This window comes from Lissotriton helveticus, chromosome 5_1, assembly GCF_964261635.1.
Source record: "Lissotriton helveticus chromosome 5_1, aLisHel1.1, whole genome shotgun sequence".
Classification (NCBI taxonomy): domain Eukaryota; kingdom Metazoa; phylum Chordata; class Amphibia; order Caudata; family Salamandridae; genus Lissotriton; species Lissotriton helveticus.
Window position 1 is genome coordinate 694,650,241 of NC_136065.1, and position 17,890 is coordinate 694,668,130.

Sequence of the window (17,890 nt, forward strand, 5' to 3'; positions counted from 1 at the left end):
CGCTGCAGCGAGATTGCGTAATGGCAGCTGGGACTTAGCGTCCAGCAGTGTAATGTTATCGTGCATAATGTTGTGGTCTATAGCAATAAGAGGCCTGGTCTGGGAACTCGACCAGTAGGGTAACAAATATATGAACCAGAACAGTGGGGGGTCAGCAGCAGGGAAAGAGAGGAAAGGCGCAAGCGTCATTCAGTGAGCTAGGGGGGGGGATGTCACAGCTGTGGTGGGGGGGGTCATCGGGTCCAAGGTGGAATGTGGTAGGACAGCGGCTTGAGTGTGTGGGGGTCTGAGTCGGGGTCCATGGTCAGCCTCGCTAGGGCGCAGCCAGATCAGTGATCGAAAGCCACCTTCCATGCTGTGGAAAACTCAAATCCATGGTGACTGGCTCAAATGTAGTCTATGATTACAGTCACACCTATGGTCACCTACTGCCTGCTAATCACAGAAAGATTGTAATTTAAGACTGTATCTTCTAGCTAAATCAGTGAATAGTTGCATCAAGGGCTACTTCTTAAAAGCTTTACAAACTTGTATAAGCTTGCAGACTGCTTCTATCTACCTCTTCTCCTTACACAAGACAGCCACAAGCACTCTGGTGATGATCCTTACATGTCACATGTTCAACCCATTGTGACCTCTCTACTGTGGCACTTACATTTGGAAGACTCTTGTAATTCCTCGATGTATTGCAGACTCCACTTCTCCTTTTTACATAATGGTCGGATGAGGCATAATTCTCATGTGTCCCAAACCCAGTTGTGAGATACGTGGGTGATAATTCACCTTTTATTACCCACTTAAACTCCAAAGACCATGAAATTATGCTACTAATAGTGTGGATAAATTATGGAATTATATTCCTTGTAATACCATCAAAAAGTGACACACTGTGTCAGTCGGAGAGCTTTCTGAATGCACAGTTCCTTGACTGATTGGTGTGCCCATTCTAAATCTTAGAACTGTGGATTTATGCAAATGAAAATGTATGGTTACCTGCTGTGGTTTACTTTTGTCTATTTGCACAAACAATATAAAACTAATATATTCAAATGCCGCTGCAATGTATGATAATGCACCTGCGAAATGCTGGTGATAAATTAGTCTTTTGTATTTCAGGAGCTTTAGAAAAATCCACAGTGGAAACAGAACTCAAGGGAAAATTTACTGATCTAAGAAAGGCTTTCTTTCTGCTTGATGGAACAGATGCTCCATTATTATCTCGGGTAGGTGCCAGCTTTTTAATATACTTCGAAATCCTGGCTTGTGGCTGGGATTAACATGTATTAAAATGTTTTCTGAAGAGTATTGTGTGAAAAACAGAGATGAAGGGATAATGTGAAATGTAGGGGAAATGGAATCAGCTGTAATCATGTTGATATTTTCTTCAGCCTACCATGCCCTAGTAGAAAATATCTTTACATTACTGAGATCATACCCAATCTATCCAGCAAAAGCTATTGGTATCTACCAACACATATGTAAATCAAACATGAGAATCAAGTCAAAAAAATAACGACAAAATCAGCTGCAAATAATATTGAAAAGGAAAATGCCCACTTTCACTGAAAGCAAATGAATCTAAATCATAAGAGACGACAAAACTGCTATCAGCAGCCAAATCAGGATCCCCACAGGACATTTGCCCGCCCAGTACAATGGCTCTTATATCCTCGGTCTGTGCCCCAGCCGTTCAACGAATTTTTAATACATCGATCGAAACAGGCATTATTCCTGGGGCCTGGAAAGAGGCGTCCGTCCGGCCTATTCTGAAGAAGCCCACTGCAGACCCTCTGCAGTTGAGTAACTACCGGCCAATATCCCTGCTACCCCTACTGGGAAAACTGCTGGAATCTAATATAAATACCCAGCTTAGCCAATATTTGGAAGCTAATAACTGGCTAGATCCTTCCCAGTCGGGATTTCGCCCAGGGTTTAGTACCGAAACTGCAACGCTGGCCGTCACCGACTCCTTAAGGTGCACCATCGATTCCGGGGGCTCAGCAATCCTAGTCCTCCTAGATCTCTCCGCGGCCTTCGATACGATATCTCATCGAAGGCTAGCGGAGGGACTAGGTATATGTGGTATCGGGGGCAATGCCCTACAATGGTTGAAAGACTTCCTAAAGGACAGATGGCAAACTACCACGCTTGGACCTTTCACGTCTAAAAATAAATTCCTGCTAAATAAAGGGGTGCCACAGGGATCGTGCCTCAGTCCTACTTTGTTTAATGTTTATTTGTCCCCCCTGGCTAAACTCATCCAATCCTTTGGCTTTGAAACAATTTCTTATGCCGACGACACGCAACTGTTGTTTCCAATTGGTAACAACCCTCCGGATGAGAAACAACGTTTTACAGATGGGATGCTAGCGGTCGCAGACTGGATGAGGGAACAGTGCCTACAACTCAATCCGAAAAAAACAGAGCTACTGCTCTTGGGGAAATCCGCACACCTTTGGACTGCCGATTGGTGGCCCTCCAAATTGGGTGAAGCACCAACACCATCTTCCTCCGTAAAAAGCCTGGGAATCCAATTAGACGCCAAGCTAAACATGAAGGAAAATATAAAGAACATTACAGGCTCTTGTTATTACAATCTACGGCTACTGCGGAGAATTATTCCATACTTACCCCTGGAACACCGGAGAACTGTAGTGCAGGCTATGATAGGAAGTAGGTTAGACTATGGCAACGCCTTGTTGGCAGAGATTGGAAACACAGCCCTTGCCAAATTACAGGTAATACAAAACACGGCCGCCAGAATGGTCTTAGCTAGCCCTCCCGGTACTCCATCTCTTCCTCTCCTCAAACAGCTACATGGGCTTCCAATCCAAAGGCGCTCCGTATTCAAAATCTGCTGTCTGACTTTCAAAGCGCTCAGAGGTGAGGGCCCAGCCTATCTCAGAAATAAACTTACCAAGCACTTAAACAAGCGTAACCTTAGATCCAACTCCCTAGCCCTTCTGATTGTCCCCAGGATCCGACTCACTCGCACAGGAGGCAGAGCATTCTCGTTTGTAGCACCAAAGTACTGGAACTCACTTCCACTGACACTGCGGGAATCCACAAACTACATGTCCTTTAGAAAACAACTAAAGACCTGGCTGTTTTAACCTTCTGTACAACGCCAGTCCTCTCTTTCCCTTTGAGTCTCCTCTTTCAGGCACAGCGCTGAGATGCCCTTGGGTGATTCACGCGCGATACAAGAATCACTAACATAACATAATACCATAACACTTTCAATGGGTATGGTACTACAATTTACCATTTGCTTCTTTTCTTCTTCTGACTCCTAAACACCGGCCTGTCTGAATTGTACTGCCCCTGCACTGTTCAGAAAGTGATCTAACTAATGTGGTGGTGGATTAGTCTCTTGAATTTTGCTGGTAATCAATTTTCAATAATTTGATTTGCTTTTGCTTTCTTTAGTATTTCAACGAGCTGCTGGATTTGGTGATAAGACTTCTCTGAATTGGTCTCACGTGCAGACCTCGAAATATCTACTCGCCTACTCCCTATGGCAAGTCAGATTTTATCAGGTCGAGCTATTTTTAGGGCCTTCTGCCCTGTTCTGGCGTGCGAGACATAACCTGGCAAAGAACAGGCGTTCAGTTCATTGAGAAAGTGAATGAGTAATAAAGATTACTTTAAATCTTGTTTCTATATTGTCACAAAGACAGAGATTAAATGTCAGCTTCGGTCTCCCTACAGATTTCTGCTTTTCTCAGCCTGTAGATAAGTATTTACTTTTCTTTCTCTAACTGCAAAGTCTTACATGCAATGTGGAAAGGCCTTTTTTTGGCTAGCCAAAGTTCTTGGGTCCTTTGACATGTTCCTGGACCATGGATCCCCCAGTAGTGAGAGAAAAAATGCCCCTTTCTCCAAACTGATTTTTTTCTTTTTTTAAATGTGGGTCCGAGGAGCAAGGTCTGCAGATGTTTCACAAATGGCCAATATATACTGTTAATTCACTGTCTAAGACCATTCATCACATTCTTGAAAAACAAACCTCTCAAAACCACATGAATGTTTTTCTACAAAATAACAAAATCCATCTTCTGAGTAAAATCCTAGCCTTGTGTCAAGTATTGTGCAGTTCCTTTTTTTCTCCAATGTTTTATTGATATTCCAAAATTAAACAGGCTATGTTCAGTATATTAATATAATATTGCTAAAATACAAATGATACATTGTGTAGTTCCATTCAGCATTTTGTTCTGTAGCGGGCAGCTAAAATTCCTGTGGGGAACTAACGTTTTTTTCCACTTATTCTTAACTCCCCCCACCCCCAAAACCCCTAGGTGGATCAGCACAAAACCTGATATACCAAAACTTACCACTTTCCCTAATTGTCTGCCATATTTCTTACAGATCTGTATTTATTTATTTATATTATTTATTAAAACATTTGTATAGCTCAGAACTATCTGCTTCAGAGCACTTCACAAGGAGCGATTACAAAGACCCAGGACATTGGTTCTTGATTCGGGTGTCTGGGCAGGCTAAGATGTAGCACTTTGCTTGTAATGCAAGCCGCTACAAAGTTACTTATTCTTCCTAGAGGAAGTCAATGTAGAGTCCGATGGTGGTTATGTGATCTGATCTTTTTGCTCCTTTGAAAAAGTGAGCTGCTGAATGGAAAATGGGTTTGACAGGAAAGGTTAATTTCTGGAGACAAGTACACCTGTCCAGTTGAGAGAAGAAAATGACCGGCAGTGCTGTGTTGAAAGTAGTGTTAGAGATGTGAATGTTCAGTTCCCTAAGTAGGAATAGCTGAAATGAGGCAGAGTTAGAAGTGGGGTTTCTGGTTGGCTAGGGTATGCACCTAAGCCAGGCAGAACCCACCACTCTAGTCAGGTTAAGTTACACACTGAAGATAACCCCTGCTTACCCCCTTGGTAGCTTGGCAGAGCAGTCAGGCTTATCCCAGAAGCAATGTGTATTGCGTTTGCGCAAACACTCAAACAACAGTGACAAACTAGGCACACCATAAAAGAGACTCCACACAAGGTTATATAAAATATCCTTTGTATTATCCATCAAAAAACACATTAGATCACAATCACATATATTACTGTGCCACTAGGCACTTATGACTTCACAGGGATTACATAAATCACCTGTCCAATCGGGCCATGGTCATAAACATCACAGTTAGCACCACCCAGTAACTACTGGTAGGATCAGCAGTGCACTATAGTAAACACTTGAAAGTTGCACACATTATGGAAACATCCTTTCTGGCAATGTAACATCACATATATCCACATCAGGACATAAACTGCACAGTATTACACATGAATCTTAAGCAGGGCAATGGGATAAATACTCCTAGATTGCACCCATCACCAACCCGTGGTGAGGACATCCCCTTGTAATATGTGTGCATATTTTAGGCCACTATCACATATATCCCCGAAGGGCAGGTAAAACACGGAGCGATGTCTCCACTCTCTCAGGCTCGCTGCAATGGGAGACACACAACACGCTCTGCTTCCTGCAGGGCTGCTCGGCAGCACCACGCCCCCAGCAGGGGGGACACAGAGCGAAGTCTCTGTTGGCCCTGTCCTGCTTTGTGAACTCATTTGGACTGAGCTGATGTGAGCCCACAAGGCTCTGGTTTCCCTTTTTGGTTGGGCCAGGGGGCAACCTGGAGCCACACAGCCGAACCCCATTTGCCGGTACCAATAGAGAGACAGCAGGAAGGTGAGAGGGAGAGTGCTTCCTGCTCTCCCCCCTTCATTGGCACACACGAGGCACAAGCAGCGCTGTGCGTGCTAGCTCCAAGACTTCTTGCACAGTGCTCCTCGCGCGTGTCCCCACCAAGCAAAAGGGGCAACAGCCCAGCCCCCAGTGCAAGCCACAGAGCCCTGAAAGGTCACTTGGGTCCCCGAACAGGAAGCAGGTTCAGGCCGGCCCACAAAGACAAAGTCCAGATGGCTGTACCCTGGTAGCCCAGCAATCCTCTTGGGCAACATATGGCACCAGCAGCGTCTGGTTCGCAGTCCACACAGTGTTCTTCTTTTTACGTGGGGTCAGAGCCCCTTTACTATAGTCCCAAAGTCTTTGTTTTCCGGTGGCAGAGGGCTCTGAGCCCAGTCCAAACCAGTTCTGTCCTCACTGTTGTAGTTTCCTGGCAGGAGGTGGGGACAGCATAGTTCAGGGCTGACCAGGCCTATTTAAGTGCAGAGAAATCTCCTCCCACAACTCTAATGCAGCCCAGGTCTATTCAGCCCAGCTCTGACTCATCCAGGAAATGTGGGCCCTACCTTACCACCCCCACCCCTCCCCAGTGGCTGTCTGAAGAGAATTTACATCCCCTGTCTCTGTCACTCCAAAGCCAGACAGTCACTTCACAAACCAGCAGAGGCACAAAGATACAGGAGCACACAGAAATGCTTTCTAAAACAGTAATAATAAATCTGCTTTCACCAATTAGCAGGATTTATCACTATTCGAAAAATACCAAACATGGTCTTGCTACCCCTCTCAGATCAATCAATCAATCAATCAATCAATATACTTATGAAGCGCACTACTCACCCGTTAGGGTCTTAAGGCGCTGGGGAGAGGGGATGCTACTGGTCGAAAAGCCATGTTTTGAGGCGTTTCCTGAAAGTTAGGAGGTCCTGGGTCTGGCGTAGCTGGAGTGGTAGAGAGTTCCAGGTTTTGGCGGCGAGGTGTGAGAAGGATCTTCCTCGGGCAGTGGTGCGGCGGATGCGGGGGATGGTGGCGAGAGCATGGTTGGCGGAGCGGAGATGGCGTGTGGGAGCGTGGAAGGAAAGTCTGTCGTTGAGGTAAATTGGACCGGTGTTGTAGAGAGCTTTGTGTGCGTGGGTCAGGAGCTTGAAGGTGATCCTTTTCGGTACGGGTAGCCAGTGTAGGTCTCTGAGGTGGGGGGAGATGTGGTTGCAGCGTGGGACGTCAAGGATGAGGCAGGCGGATGCGTTCTGGATACGTTGTAGCTTGGTTTGTAGCTTGGCCATTGTTCCTGCATATAGGGCGTTGCCGTAATCCAATCTGCTGCTGACCAGGGCGTGGGTGACGGTTTTCCTGGTCTTGACGGGGATCCACTTGAAGATCTTGCGGAGCATGCAGAGAATATTGTAGCAGGAGGAAGAGATTGCGTTGACCTGCTGAGTCATGCTGAAAGTGGAGTCCAAGATGAAGCCCAGGTTGCAAGCGTGGGTGGTGGGTGGTGGGTGAGGGTGCGGTGCCTAGGGAGTTGGGCCACCAGGAGTCGTTCCATGCTGATGGATTGGAGCCGAAGATGACGATCTCTGTTTTATCGGTGTTTAGCTTGAGGCGGCTTGATTCCATCCAGTTGGAGATGGCGTGTAGTCCTTTGTGTAGGTTGTTTTTGGCAGTAGTGGAGTCGTTCGTGGTGGAGAGGATCAGCTGGGTGTCGTCTGCGTATGATACTATGTTGATGTGGTGTGTCCGAGCGATGTTGGCGAGGGGAGCCATGTAGACATTGAAGAGCGTTGGGCTGAGGGAGGATCCTTGAGGCACGCCACAGATGATCTTGGAGGCCTCAGACAGGAATGGCGGAAGGCGGACTCTCTGGGTTCTGCCGGTGAGAAATGATGAGATCCAGTTGCGAGCCTTGTCGCGGATTCCGGCGTTGTGGAGTCGTGTGCGGAGGGTGTGATGGCCTACCGTGTCGAATGCGGCAGAGAGGGCCAGCAGGATGAGTGCTGCGGTTTCTCCTTTGTCGAGCATGATCCTTATGTCGTCTGTGGCAGCGATGAGTGCGGTCTCGGTGCTGTGATTTTTTCGGAATCCGGATTGGGAGATGTCGAGTGCCTTGCTGTCTTCTAGGAAGTGGGAGAGCTAGGTGTTGACGACTTTTTAAATGACCTTGGCCGGGAAGGGGAGAAGGGAGATCGGCCGGTAGTTCTTCGGGTCGTCTGGGTCCACCTTGGGCTTCTTCAGTAGTGCGTTGACTTCTGTGTGTTTCCAGATTTCCGGGAAGGTGGCTGACTCGAAGGAGCTGTTGATGGTGTTGCAGAGGTGGAGAGCGATGATGTTGTTAGCTTTATTGAAAATGTGGTAAGGGCAGGGGTCCGATGGGGATCCGGAGTGGATGGAGGCCATGGTGTGAGTGATGTCTTCTTTGTTGACAAGGGTCCAGGTGTGGAGGAGGTTGGTGTTGCTCGGGGCGTCGGGTTTGTGGGTGTCTGCGGTCTGCTTGGGGCTGAAGCTGTTGTGAATTTCTTCTATCTTGCGGCAGAAGTGGGTGGCGAGGGAGTTGCAGAGCTCTTGTGACGGAGGGGGTTCGTTGGAGCAGGTCCAGGGGTTTGAGAGTTCTTTGACGATGCCGAAGAGTTCTTTACTGTTGTGGGCGTTGTTGTCTATGCGGTTTTTGAAGTGGGTTCTTTTGGCGGTGCGGATCAGTTGGTGATGCTTGCGGATGGACTCTTTGAGTGCGATGTGGTTGGGTTCGGTAGGATCCATGCGCCAGGCCTTCTCTCTTTTGCGGTGTTCTCGTTTGGAGTTCTGTAGATCAGGGGTGACTTTTTGAGCGGCGCAAGGGTGTTGGCGCAGTCTGCTAACCAGCGATGCAGGTCGGTGGTGGCTGTGTCGGGGTCCGATGTTCCTGGCGGTGGGGTCTGGGCGAGGGTGGAGATCAGTTGTTCTGTTGAGACTTTGCTCCAGTTGCGTCGGGGGGGGGTTGTGTGCGGTGGTGGTGAGTGGGTGGTTTCTGGTAGGAGAAGTGGAAGCAGTGATGGTCTGTCCAGTCGAGTTTGGTGGTGTGGCCGAAGGAGACGTGGCTGTTGGCAGCGAAGATGGGGTCGAGTGTGTGGCCTGCGGTGTGAGTGGGCGAAGTGACGAGTTGTTTGAAGCCGAGGTTAGCGAGGTTGTCCAGCAGGTGGTTGATGTTGACGTCGTTGTTGTTTTCCAGGTGGAAGTTCAGATCGCAGAGGAGGATGTAATCCGCTGAGGCGAGGGCCTGGGCGCTGACGATGTCGGCGATGGTGTCGCAGAATTGTGCTCGGGGGCCTGGGGGTCTGTAGATCAGTGTTCCTTTGAGGGTGGTGTTGGCGTTGACGTAGATGTTGAAGTGGAGGTGTTCGGCGGAGTTGAGGGTGTCGTGGGTGCTGGTCGAGACTTTGATGGTGCTTTTGTGGACTATGGCGATTCCTCCTCCTGGTTTATTGGTGCGGTCTCTCCTGGTGATGATCTTGTAGCCTTTAGGGATGGCAATGTCGGGTTCTGAGGCCAAGCTTGTCCAGGTTTCGGTGAGGAAGGCGATGTCCGGTGACGTGGAGGTCAGCAGGTCCCAAAGTTCGATGGCGTGTTTGTGGATGGAGCGGGTGTTGAGTAGAATGCAGCTCAGGTGGTTGTTGGCAGGTCTGTTGTGGTGCTTTAAGGTGCAGGTGAAATGGCAGGCTTGGCAGGCGAAGGGTCCTTTGGTGGTCCTGGGGGAGGACTAGAAACAGGTGGAAGAGCGTCCTGGGTTGAGGGCGTGAAGGTCGCTGGTGGTGTAATGGCGTCTGAGGGTGTGGGGGGCCACGGGCCAGGGGGACTGGCGCTGGGCGCGGTCCAGGCACGGACGGGCACAGACGGGCTTGCCTCTGGTGCGACCGCCATTAAGAAGGGAGGAGGGAGGGAGGAGCAGCTGGGAGGCGGGAGGGGAAGGCGAATGGGGGCGCCAGGGGGGCGGGGCTGCAGGGACTCAGCGGCGGGAAGGCTGAGAGCGGCTCAGGGAGAGCCCGCAAGGGGAGCGCACAAGGGGCGAAAATGGCACAAAAAAGGCACAACATGAGAAAACGATCGCAATAGCAGCACAGTAAAAGCAAGGCACAATAAAACAAGGCACAATCAAAACAAGGCACAAATACACGAGTCTAGGAACGCTTACCAGCAGCCCACTAGACACCAGGGATGAGGCGCAGGCAGGTGCCTGCGGGTGGAGGAGGGCCTCGAACACGTGAACAGCAGCGTGGGCGGGGGTCAGGGACACGGGCACAGCTAGGTGGTGCTGCGCGCGTGGAGGAGCAAGCTCCTGACCAAAGGCAGGTCAGAGGTCACTCACCAGCGACGCGCAGCGACCGCCATTAAGAAGGGAGGAGGGAGGGAGGAGCAGCTGGGAGGCGGAAGGGAAAGGCAAATATGGGCACTAGGGGGGGCGGGGCTGCAGGAACGCAACAACGGGAAGGCTGAGAGCGGCTCAGGGAGAGCTGGCAAGGGGAGCGCACAAGGGGAGAAAATGGCACAAAAAAGGCACAAAATTAAAAACTATCGCAATAGCAGCACAGTAAAAGCAAGGCACAATAAAACAAGGCACAATCAAAACAAGGCACAAATACAAGAGTCTAGGAACGCTTACCAGCAGCCCACTAGACACCAGGGATGAGGCGCAGGCGGGTGCCTGCGGGTGGAGGAGGGCCTCGAACACGCGAACAGCAGCGTGGGCGGGGGTCAGGGACACGGGCACAGCTAGGTGGTGCTGCGCGCGTGGGGGAGCGAGCTCCTGACCAAAGGCAGGTCAGAGATCACTCACCAGAGACGCGCAGCGACCGCCATTAAGAAGGGAGGAAGGAGCAGCTGGGAGGCGGGAGGGGAAGGCAAATATGGGCGCTAGGGGGGGCGGGGCTGCAGGGATGCAGCGACGGGAAGGCTGAGAGCGGCTCAGGGAGAGCCGGCAAGGGGAGCGCACAAGGGGCGAAAATGGCACAAAAAAGGTACGAAATTAAAAACTATCGCAATAGCAGCACAGTAAAAGCAAGGCACAATAAAACAAGGCACAATCAAAACAAGGCACAAATACAAGAGTCTAGGAACGCTTACCAGCAGCCCACTAGACACCAGGGATTAGGCGCGGGCGGGTGCCTGCGGGTGGAGGAGGGCTTCGAACACGCGAACAGCAGTGTGGGCGGGGGTCAGGGACACGGGCACAGCTAGGTGATCAGAAATTACCACTGAAGCACATATCAGGGGATCCCCAATGCAAACCTATCGAAGGACAGACTCCTAGCAGTGAGAAACCAAATAGGCTGTTTGTCACTACCAGGGCATGCCACACAGTTAAGGCACATGTCCTACCTTTTACCTACACAGCACCCTGCCCATAGATCTCACTAGGGCCTGCCTTAGGGGTGACTTATATGTAGTAAAAGGGGGAATTGCAGATGTGGCAACCACTGTATATGCCATGTCATGGCGGCTGTAAACTGCGCATGCAGGCCCTGCAGTGGCAGAGGCCTGAGACAGGTTTGAAAGGCTACTTTGGTGGGTGGCGCTGCAAGCCCACCAGTAGCTTTTAATTTACAGGCCCTGGATATATGGGATACCACCGTATAAGGGACTTAGAGTTAAATTAAATATGCCTAACAGGTGTAGACCAATCTTACCAAGTTTACAAGAGAGACCCCATGCACTCTAGCACTGATCAGCAGTGATAAAGTGCCCAGAGACAGAAAACCACCAACAGCAGGTCAGATAAAATTCAGGAGGAAGGAAAAAAAATCTGGTATGACCCTGCAAAAAGGGCCAAGTCCAACAGGCAGTTTTTGCAAGACTTGCAATGAAATGTTCATATGTGGTGAATCTCAATGATTTGGCTGAAGGGAACAGTTTGGGAGAGATAACAAAGTCTGAAATTTGAAGGAGACACTTGTGGACTGGTGGTGGTGTGTCCTTTTGCAAGAGGAGAAGACAAAGGACCTCATCTAGACCATCAGATATTCTAGGGATTAATTTATTGCTGTAATGTCTGATGTGGTAGATACTTTAAGGCAGTGCACCAGACAGAGTTTTCTCTCTTTGTATCACCTCTCTATCAAGCTCCATGTATATACTGGATACTAAAGGTGAAATGATGAAACCTTGTGGTGCACCCTATTTTTCTGGCAAGGTAGGAGATGTGAAGGAACATAGTTTACCAAATTGTCAGAGAGAGGAAAGTTGCAAACCATTGTAATACTTGACCCTAGATTACCAATTTGAAGGAGTTTGTGGAGAGTAGTATGTCATGTTCAAAGGTGTCAAAAGCCGCTGATGGAGCTAGTTGTACTAAAAGTCACCCATCGTCATTTTCCAGAGCACATTATACACTATTTTGAGGGTTCCTGTGTCCATACTGCATTTAAGTCGCAATCCTCTTTGATGCAAGTTTGGAGTCAATGTTAGAAATTCGTGACAGTAATGGCCTTTTCAATGATTTTTAGAGATTAGTTTGAAGACTAGTCTCAAGTTCTGAATGTCCATATGCTCTGGGTTATAATGTTTGATGAGAGGGGTAATCTGACACAATTCTAATGCTGATCTGAATATTCCCACATCATTTTTGTTTTGAGGATTAGAAGGGAAATGTTCTTAACACATAATTTTTGCAAGTTTGCAGTGATGTTATAATTTACCTATGGCAGAGGTCTTCAAACTGAGGGGCGGGTCCCCAGGGGTGCGGGGGGCTTCAGTAATCCAGGGCACCTGGCTCTGGCCAAAAGAAGCATAAGTACTTATAAGTGTTTACAAAAAAAATATTAAACAGCATATTAAACGGCAGTTAACTACTCTGTAATGGCCCATCACTACATTGTTTTGGCATTTATATCCTGGTATCCTGACTGGGAGTATGTGTCAAAGGGGATGGGACTCCAAATATTCTTCAAACCTCCCCCACCCCTATTTCTGATAATTACACTGTGAATAATTGAACACTATTGTAAGACCTAGCTCACCAGAATAGTATGTTTGGCAATCATGTATTTGATTACTTTTTTAAAGGGATAACAGTACTTAACTGCAAGGTTTTAATCAGTTTAGACATATTTAAATTTTACAAATTTAATAGGAAAATGTGAACAATTCTTAGAGGGGCAAAAAAGATTTTTTTACACTTAAAGGGGACGCAGCATTAAAAAGTTTGAAGATGTTGAAGCAATAATATTGATTATGTCCTGAGTGTTGTGCTTCATGAATGATGACTATTCTTTAATGTTTCTTTCCATAATTTCCCCTTTGGCTGTTGCATCACAGTTTATATGAATGTGTTTGTGCATTTTTAAGATTTATTTAAAGAAATTATTTGCAATGTTGCTAGCAATTGGTTTTGCGTGATGTGGGGTGTTTTGTTTGAGTTGGAGCAATTTTCAATTGAGCAGAAGAGTATTCAGGGTCTGGTTGAGGCTTCCTTAGGCTGGTTCATGATGTAGTTAGTTTCACTAGTAAGACTTTTTCTTTTGCATTTTCGGCACCAGTAGAGTTTCACTATATATGTATGTGCAGTCGCCACTAGGTAGTTATAGTTGGGTCAGCTGCTCCACAGGAAAAGTGTGTTTTTGTGTTGCTAATAAGTTTGGCACTGTTTGATGAAGCCCCATGAAACTTTCCAAAGTGGTGCTACTTTTATACTTGTTTGTGCGTGGAACGTTTCGGGGTGATCCGTCAAGCAGGAACAGAGAAAAAAGGGAGTCCTAAAATGCAAAATCGCAATAGGCTTTTACCGCAAAAACTGCTGAATGGAATTACTGCAAATTTTGTGGGAAGCTAGATCTTGGTCCGCAGATTGTGCTTTTTGTGATGTGATGTTCAGAGGTTTTTGAGAAATTAAAAGCGAAATGTAATTGTATATCTGGATGGTTGGGTCCGCAAGAGGCTAGAGAGACTCTTGCGGGAAGGGGAATATTAAAAATGTTGTGTTCTGATGAGTCTAACAAGCGATTTGATTTTTCCTTCGGCCATCTCGCTCCTGCAGTTAGACTCCTGCAGGAGAGAGTTTTCTCACTGGCTGACAGCAACATGCCAAAAATGTTGAGCATGTGAGCTGGGGCCAGCTCACATGCTATATCCCGGGAAGCCTACTAATGGGACACAAGGGTTTCCATGACCACATTGGCACCGTCCCTGTCCTCTTTTAACACAGACCATGGGGAATGGGGATCCCAGGCCATAAAGAGACTAAAGGGTGGGGGCGTCTTCCCTTTATTGAAATCAGTGGCCCTGTGGGGTTCCCAGGGCCTAACAAGGCTCGGGGGGGCTGTTAAATCAGTGACCCCCTCCTCTTTGTTTTTGGTAATGTCAAAGAAGTTTTGTTAATCATGTACAAAAACAATGTTTTCGATAAAAGCGTATATTAAGTTTGTAAGAGGTATAGTACAACTTATAAGCATTCACGCAGTTATGTACATATTAATGTTTTCAATACCTCGCTTTGCACATGAGACCCCCAGAACTATGGTAGTATGTTTACTATGTCTCTTATTTGGGATTGCACTGGCACTTTAAAAATGTGGGGTAACAACTAAGCGTTTTCATGTGATCAATGCCGCTGGGACGGCCGAAACGCGTCAAGATGGTACACTGGAGAAAATAAATTCATTTTGCACCAAGAAGGTCTGCCCTCGTCATTTCGCATGTAAGCGGAGAAGACAGTGTTACGAGTTGTTGTGATATTTACCGGTATTGGACTGTTACCGGTTTGCAGACCCCCTCGCAAGAAGTAGGCTCCGTGGCAGGCAGTCCGCCCGCCTCTCGTTGGTTTCCAGGCAGCAGTAATGCGGGCGCATGTTGCTGCTACAGCGGGGACCCCGGGGGCACAAGGAGAAGTTTCGAAGAGAAACGGACGGAGGTCCTCCCATTGCAGCAAGAGCATTGTCGTTTTGCCAGACTCGGAGAGAGAGTGACAGCGGTAACAAAGACAGCCTTTCGTCGGAGGAGACCGCTCAGCTGAGCAGGTACAGGACAGGGAGGCTGTCAGTAGTTCTAGCGCTGGGTGAATTCACTCCTTGCTTTATTGCATATGCTGCCGGGGGTTGCGAGGTGTGCACAGAACTCTCCTTTGCTAAAAAAATATCGACTGAGGCTCAGTCTTGTGTCATTGGGATAGCTTTAAAGGGAGAATTGATTTTGCGTATAAACAACCAGTGAAATGTCTGCTGACGCGCTTAGGACTCGTGAGCTCGCCGCGGTGGAGATGTTCTCAGATGACATTGAAAATGAAGCAAGTGCAAACGCTGAAAGAGTAGAAGAATCAAATGCCAAGTCTAATGGTCTGAAGGAGAATTTTAAGCTGCTGGAGAAATACAAGCGCCAGGAACAGTCAAAGTGGTGGGAGGCACGATCATTAAAGAGATATTTGGATGTGGGGCGAATCCCCAGGGGGCTACGTATCATGTTAGCCCCCAGCTATGAGACGCCTAATCCACTTATGATGGCGGATTGGGGTGAGTGTAACCTCGACTCATCAAGAAGACTGGTTGAAATATTAGTCAAGTATGCTGAAATCGATAGGGCAGAGTTACAGACCAAAATTGAAGCCCTTGGGGACGGCATAAAACAGCAGGAAGGAGAGTCCCGGCTGGGGCAGCAAATGAGGGATGAAATGACCACAAGACTGGCCAAAGAGGAAGACAAAATCAAGACCCGCAAAACTTATACATTTAAGAGGGATAGAGAGGACTATGCCAATGGTCACATTTTTACATTTGCGCGGCGCGACGATTCCCTGAGGGCTGCCACTGCGAATAAAAGGTTGCAAGGGATCAACAAAACATCTAATCAGCGTTTTGAATTATCCTCCATGTCAGAGTTAAGCTCGGCACCAGAAAGTGAATCGGAAAATGAGGGTGCCAGGAAAAATAATGTGCAAGGAATTAAGCTGAAGTTGGGGGAAGAATTGGACATTTTAAAGCAAGGCAGAAGGGACACCCTGAGACCACGAAGTCAGGGAGTAGTGTCAAAACAAAGTCTCAAAGTAGACGGGGGAGACGCCAGGCCTGCAGGAATCGGAGAACCCAAGAAGCGGGGCCGGGGACGAGCCAAAATGAAAAATTAATATCCCCAATCACTGAACATCTAGGCCCAGGAAAAGCAACTAGAAATCAGGAGGCGAACACCATAGTCAATTTGACCAACATTGAATTGACTGTGGCTGAAAAGCAGTTGCTTTCCCTAGGGCTTACATTCTGCCCGCAGTCCAATTTTCAGTACACACAAACAAGAGCTTATGTGTATCTGTTCATACGCAAACTAAAATTGAAGAAGTTACATCTACAAAAAACGAGCATGGAGCCAATACCTCTAACTCCGTCAGCATCTGGAAACAAGGAATCCCCAGGACTGTTGGTGTCGGGCATTGAAATATATCATGATATGTGCAGCCTAGCAAATGGAGATCAATCAGAGAGCCAATCTCCTGCATTTGGATATGGACAAAAAAAGCCTGAGACTCTATTAAAAAATAAGTCAAAATGTATTCCCTTGGCTGCTCGTGATGGCTTAGACTCTTTCAGTGACCATGTGGTTGGACAGATTAAGAAGCTAACTGTTGCTACCAACAAATTGAAAGGATCATATACCAACAAAGAAAGATACTACAACCTATTAATCTTAAAACTGCAAAAAGAAGAAGCGGTTATACGAAACTCAGATAAGGGCGGCAATATCGTCCTCTTGCCGTTGAAGGATTATTTAAAGGAGGCACATAGGCAGCTTGATGATGTGCAGTGTTACAGAAAAAGTACTCCACTTAAATATAAAGTGATTCAAGATTCCCTGTTCAAAAATATATTAGCTTGGAAAAGCTGTGGACTATTGAGTTTGGATGAATATAGATTCATCAAGAAAGAACATCCATTGGTACGTATATCTATTTCATACCAAAGGTCCACAAAAGCATGACGGCACCGCCTGGTAGACCGATCATTGCAGCATGTGATGGTCCACTGGAAAATCTATTGAGGTACATTGATTTCTTTCTTCAGGTGCACATGAAACAACTTGTGTCTTATGTACAGGACACCAGTTACTTTCTGAACAAAATTAATAATTTGTTCTGGGACTCAAATCTTTAACTTATAACGTTGGGTGTATGCTCTTTGTATACATGCATAAGACACCGAGATGGGTTAAAAGCAGTGGAGTATTTTTTAATTAAAAATTTGATGATGTTTGCACAGCACTCACGAATGTTGTTATATATGTTACGTTTCTGCCTTGAGAACAATATGTTTATTTTTAATGGTCAGTTTTATCATCAAGTTCAGGTTGTTGCAATGGGGGCCAGCTTCTCCCCCAGCTATGCCTGTTTGTTCATGGGATGGTGGGAGGAGCTGGTCCTCATGCGCAAACATGAAGAGGTATACACCACAAAAGTAGTTTCATGGTTGAGGTTCATAGATGATCTTTTTATTGTATGGAGAGGCAGTGAGGAAAGTGCGCTAGAATTTATACATGAAATCAATGAAAATGATTTTAATCCGAAATTCACTTTTAACATCAGCAAACGTACAGTGACCTTTTTAGATGTTGAGATCTTAGTTGAAAATAATGTTTTAACCACTACCTTTTTTAGAAAATCGACTGTGGGGAACACACTTTTACACGCATCGAGTGCCCACCCTCCACATCTAATTAGAAGCATCCCCTACGGGGAGATGCTCCGGATCCGATGTATCTGTAGTGATCCGGAGGATGCAAGAATCAAACAATTGGAGAGTGGTGCCAGATTTCTAGCCAGGGGCTACAGCAAGGAAATAGTGGAGGCTTCTATAAACAAATCAAAGGTGAGGTCCAGGGAGGATCTCCTTGTATACAAAGCTCAGACCCCGCAGCAAGCTGTAGAAACAAAGCAACAACCCGTGAGGCTCATTTTAACATACTCTAAGCAGGAGAAAGAACTTGGGAGCATCATCAGACGTAACTGGCACTTTATCCAGGAAGACCCTGTGATAGGTGATTTGATGCCCGCTAATCCATCTATCTCCTTCAGAAGATCAGTGAGTATGGGCAATATGCTGGCCAAGAATAACCAGGAGAGCAATCGGAAGGATACGTGGTTGACCACCAGGAAAGGATTTTATAAATGTCTAACCTGTAAAGCCTGCCAATTTGGAAGCAATACTAAAACATATACAACTGCCTTTTTGTGTTTATGTTGGAATGC

The 17,890-nt window shown here is 47.1% G+C and overlaps 1 protein-coding gene across 2 annotated transcripts in view; it reads left to right on the forward strand.

Moving 5' to 3' along the window:
* The window catches only part of NUDT13 (nudix hydrolase 13), a 632,694-nt gene that overhangs the window by 354,805 nt on the left and 259,999 nt on the right, over positions 1 to 17,890 (forward strand). For both annotated transcript variants that reach the window (XM_078643092.1, XM_078643093.1), the window contains one exon: positions 1,117 to 1,223. In XM_078643092.1, the coding sequence (XP_078499218.1) occupies positions 1,117 to 1,223 (107 nt within the window). The remainder of the gene's footprint in view (positions 1 to 1,116; positions 1,224 to 17,890) is intronic.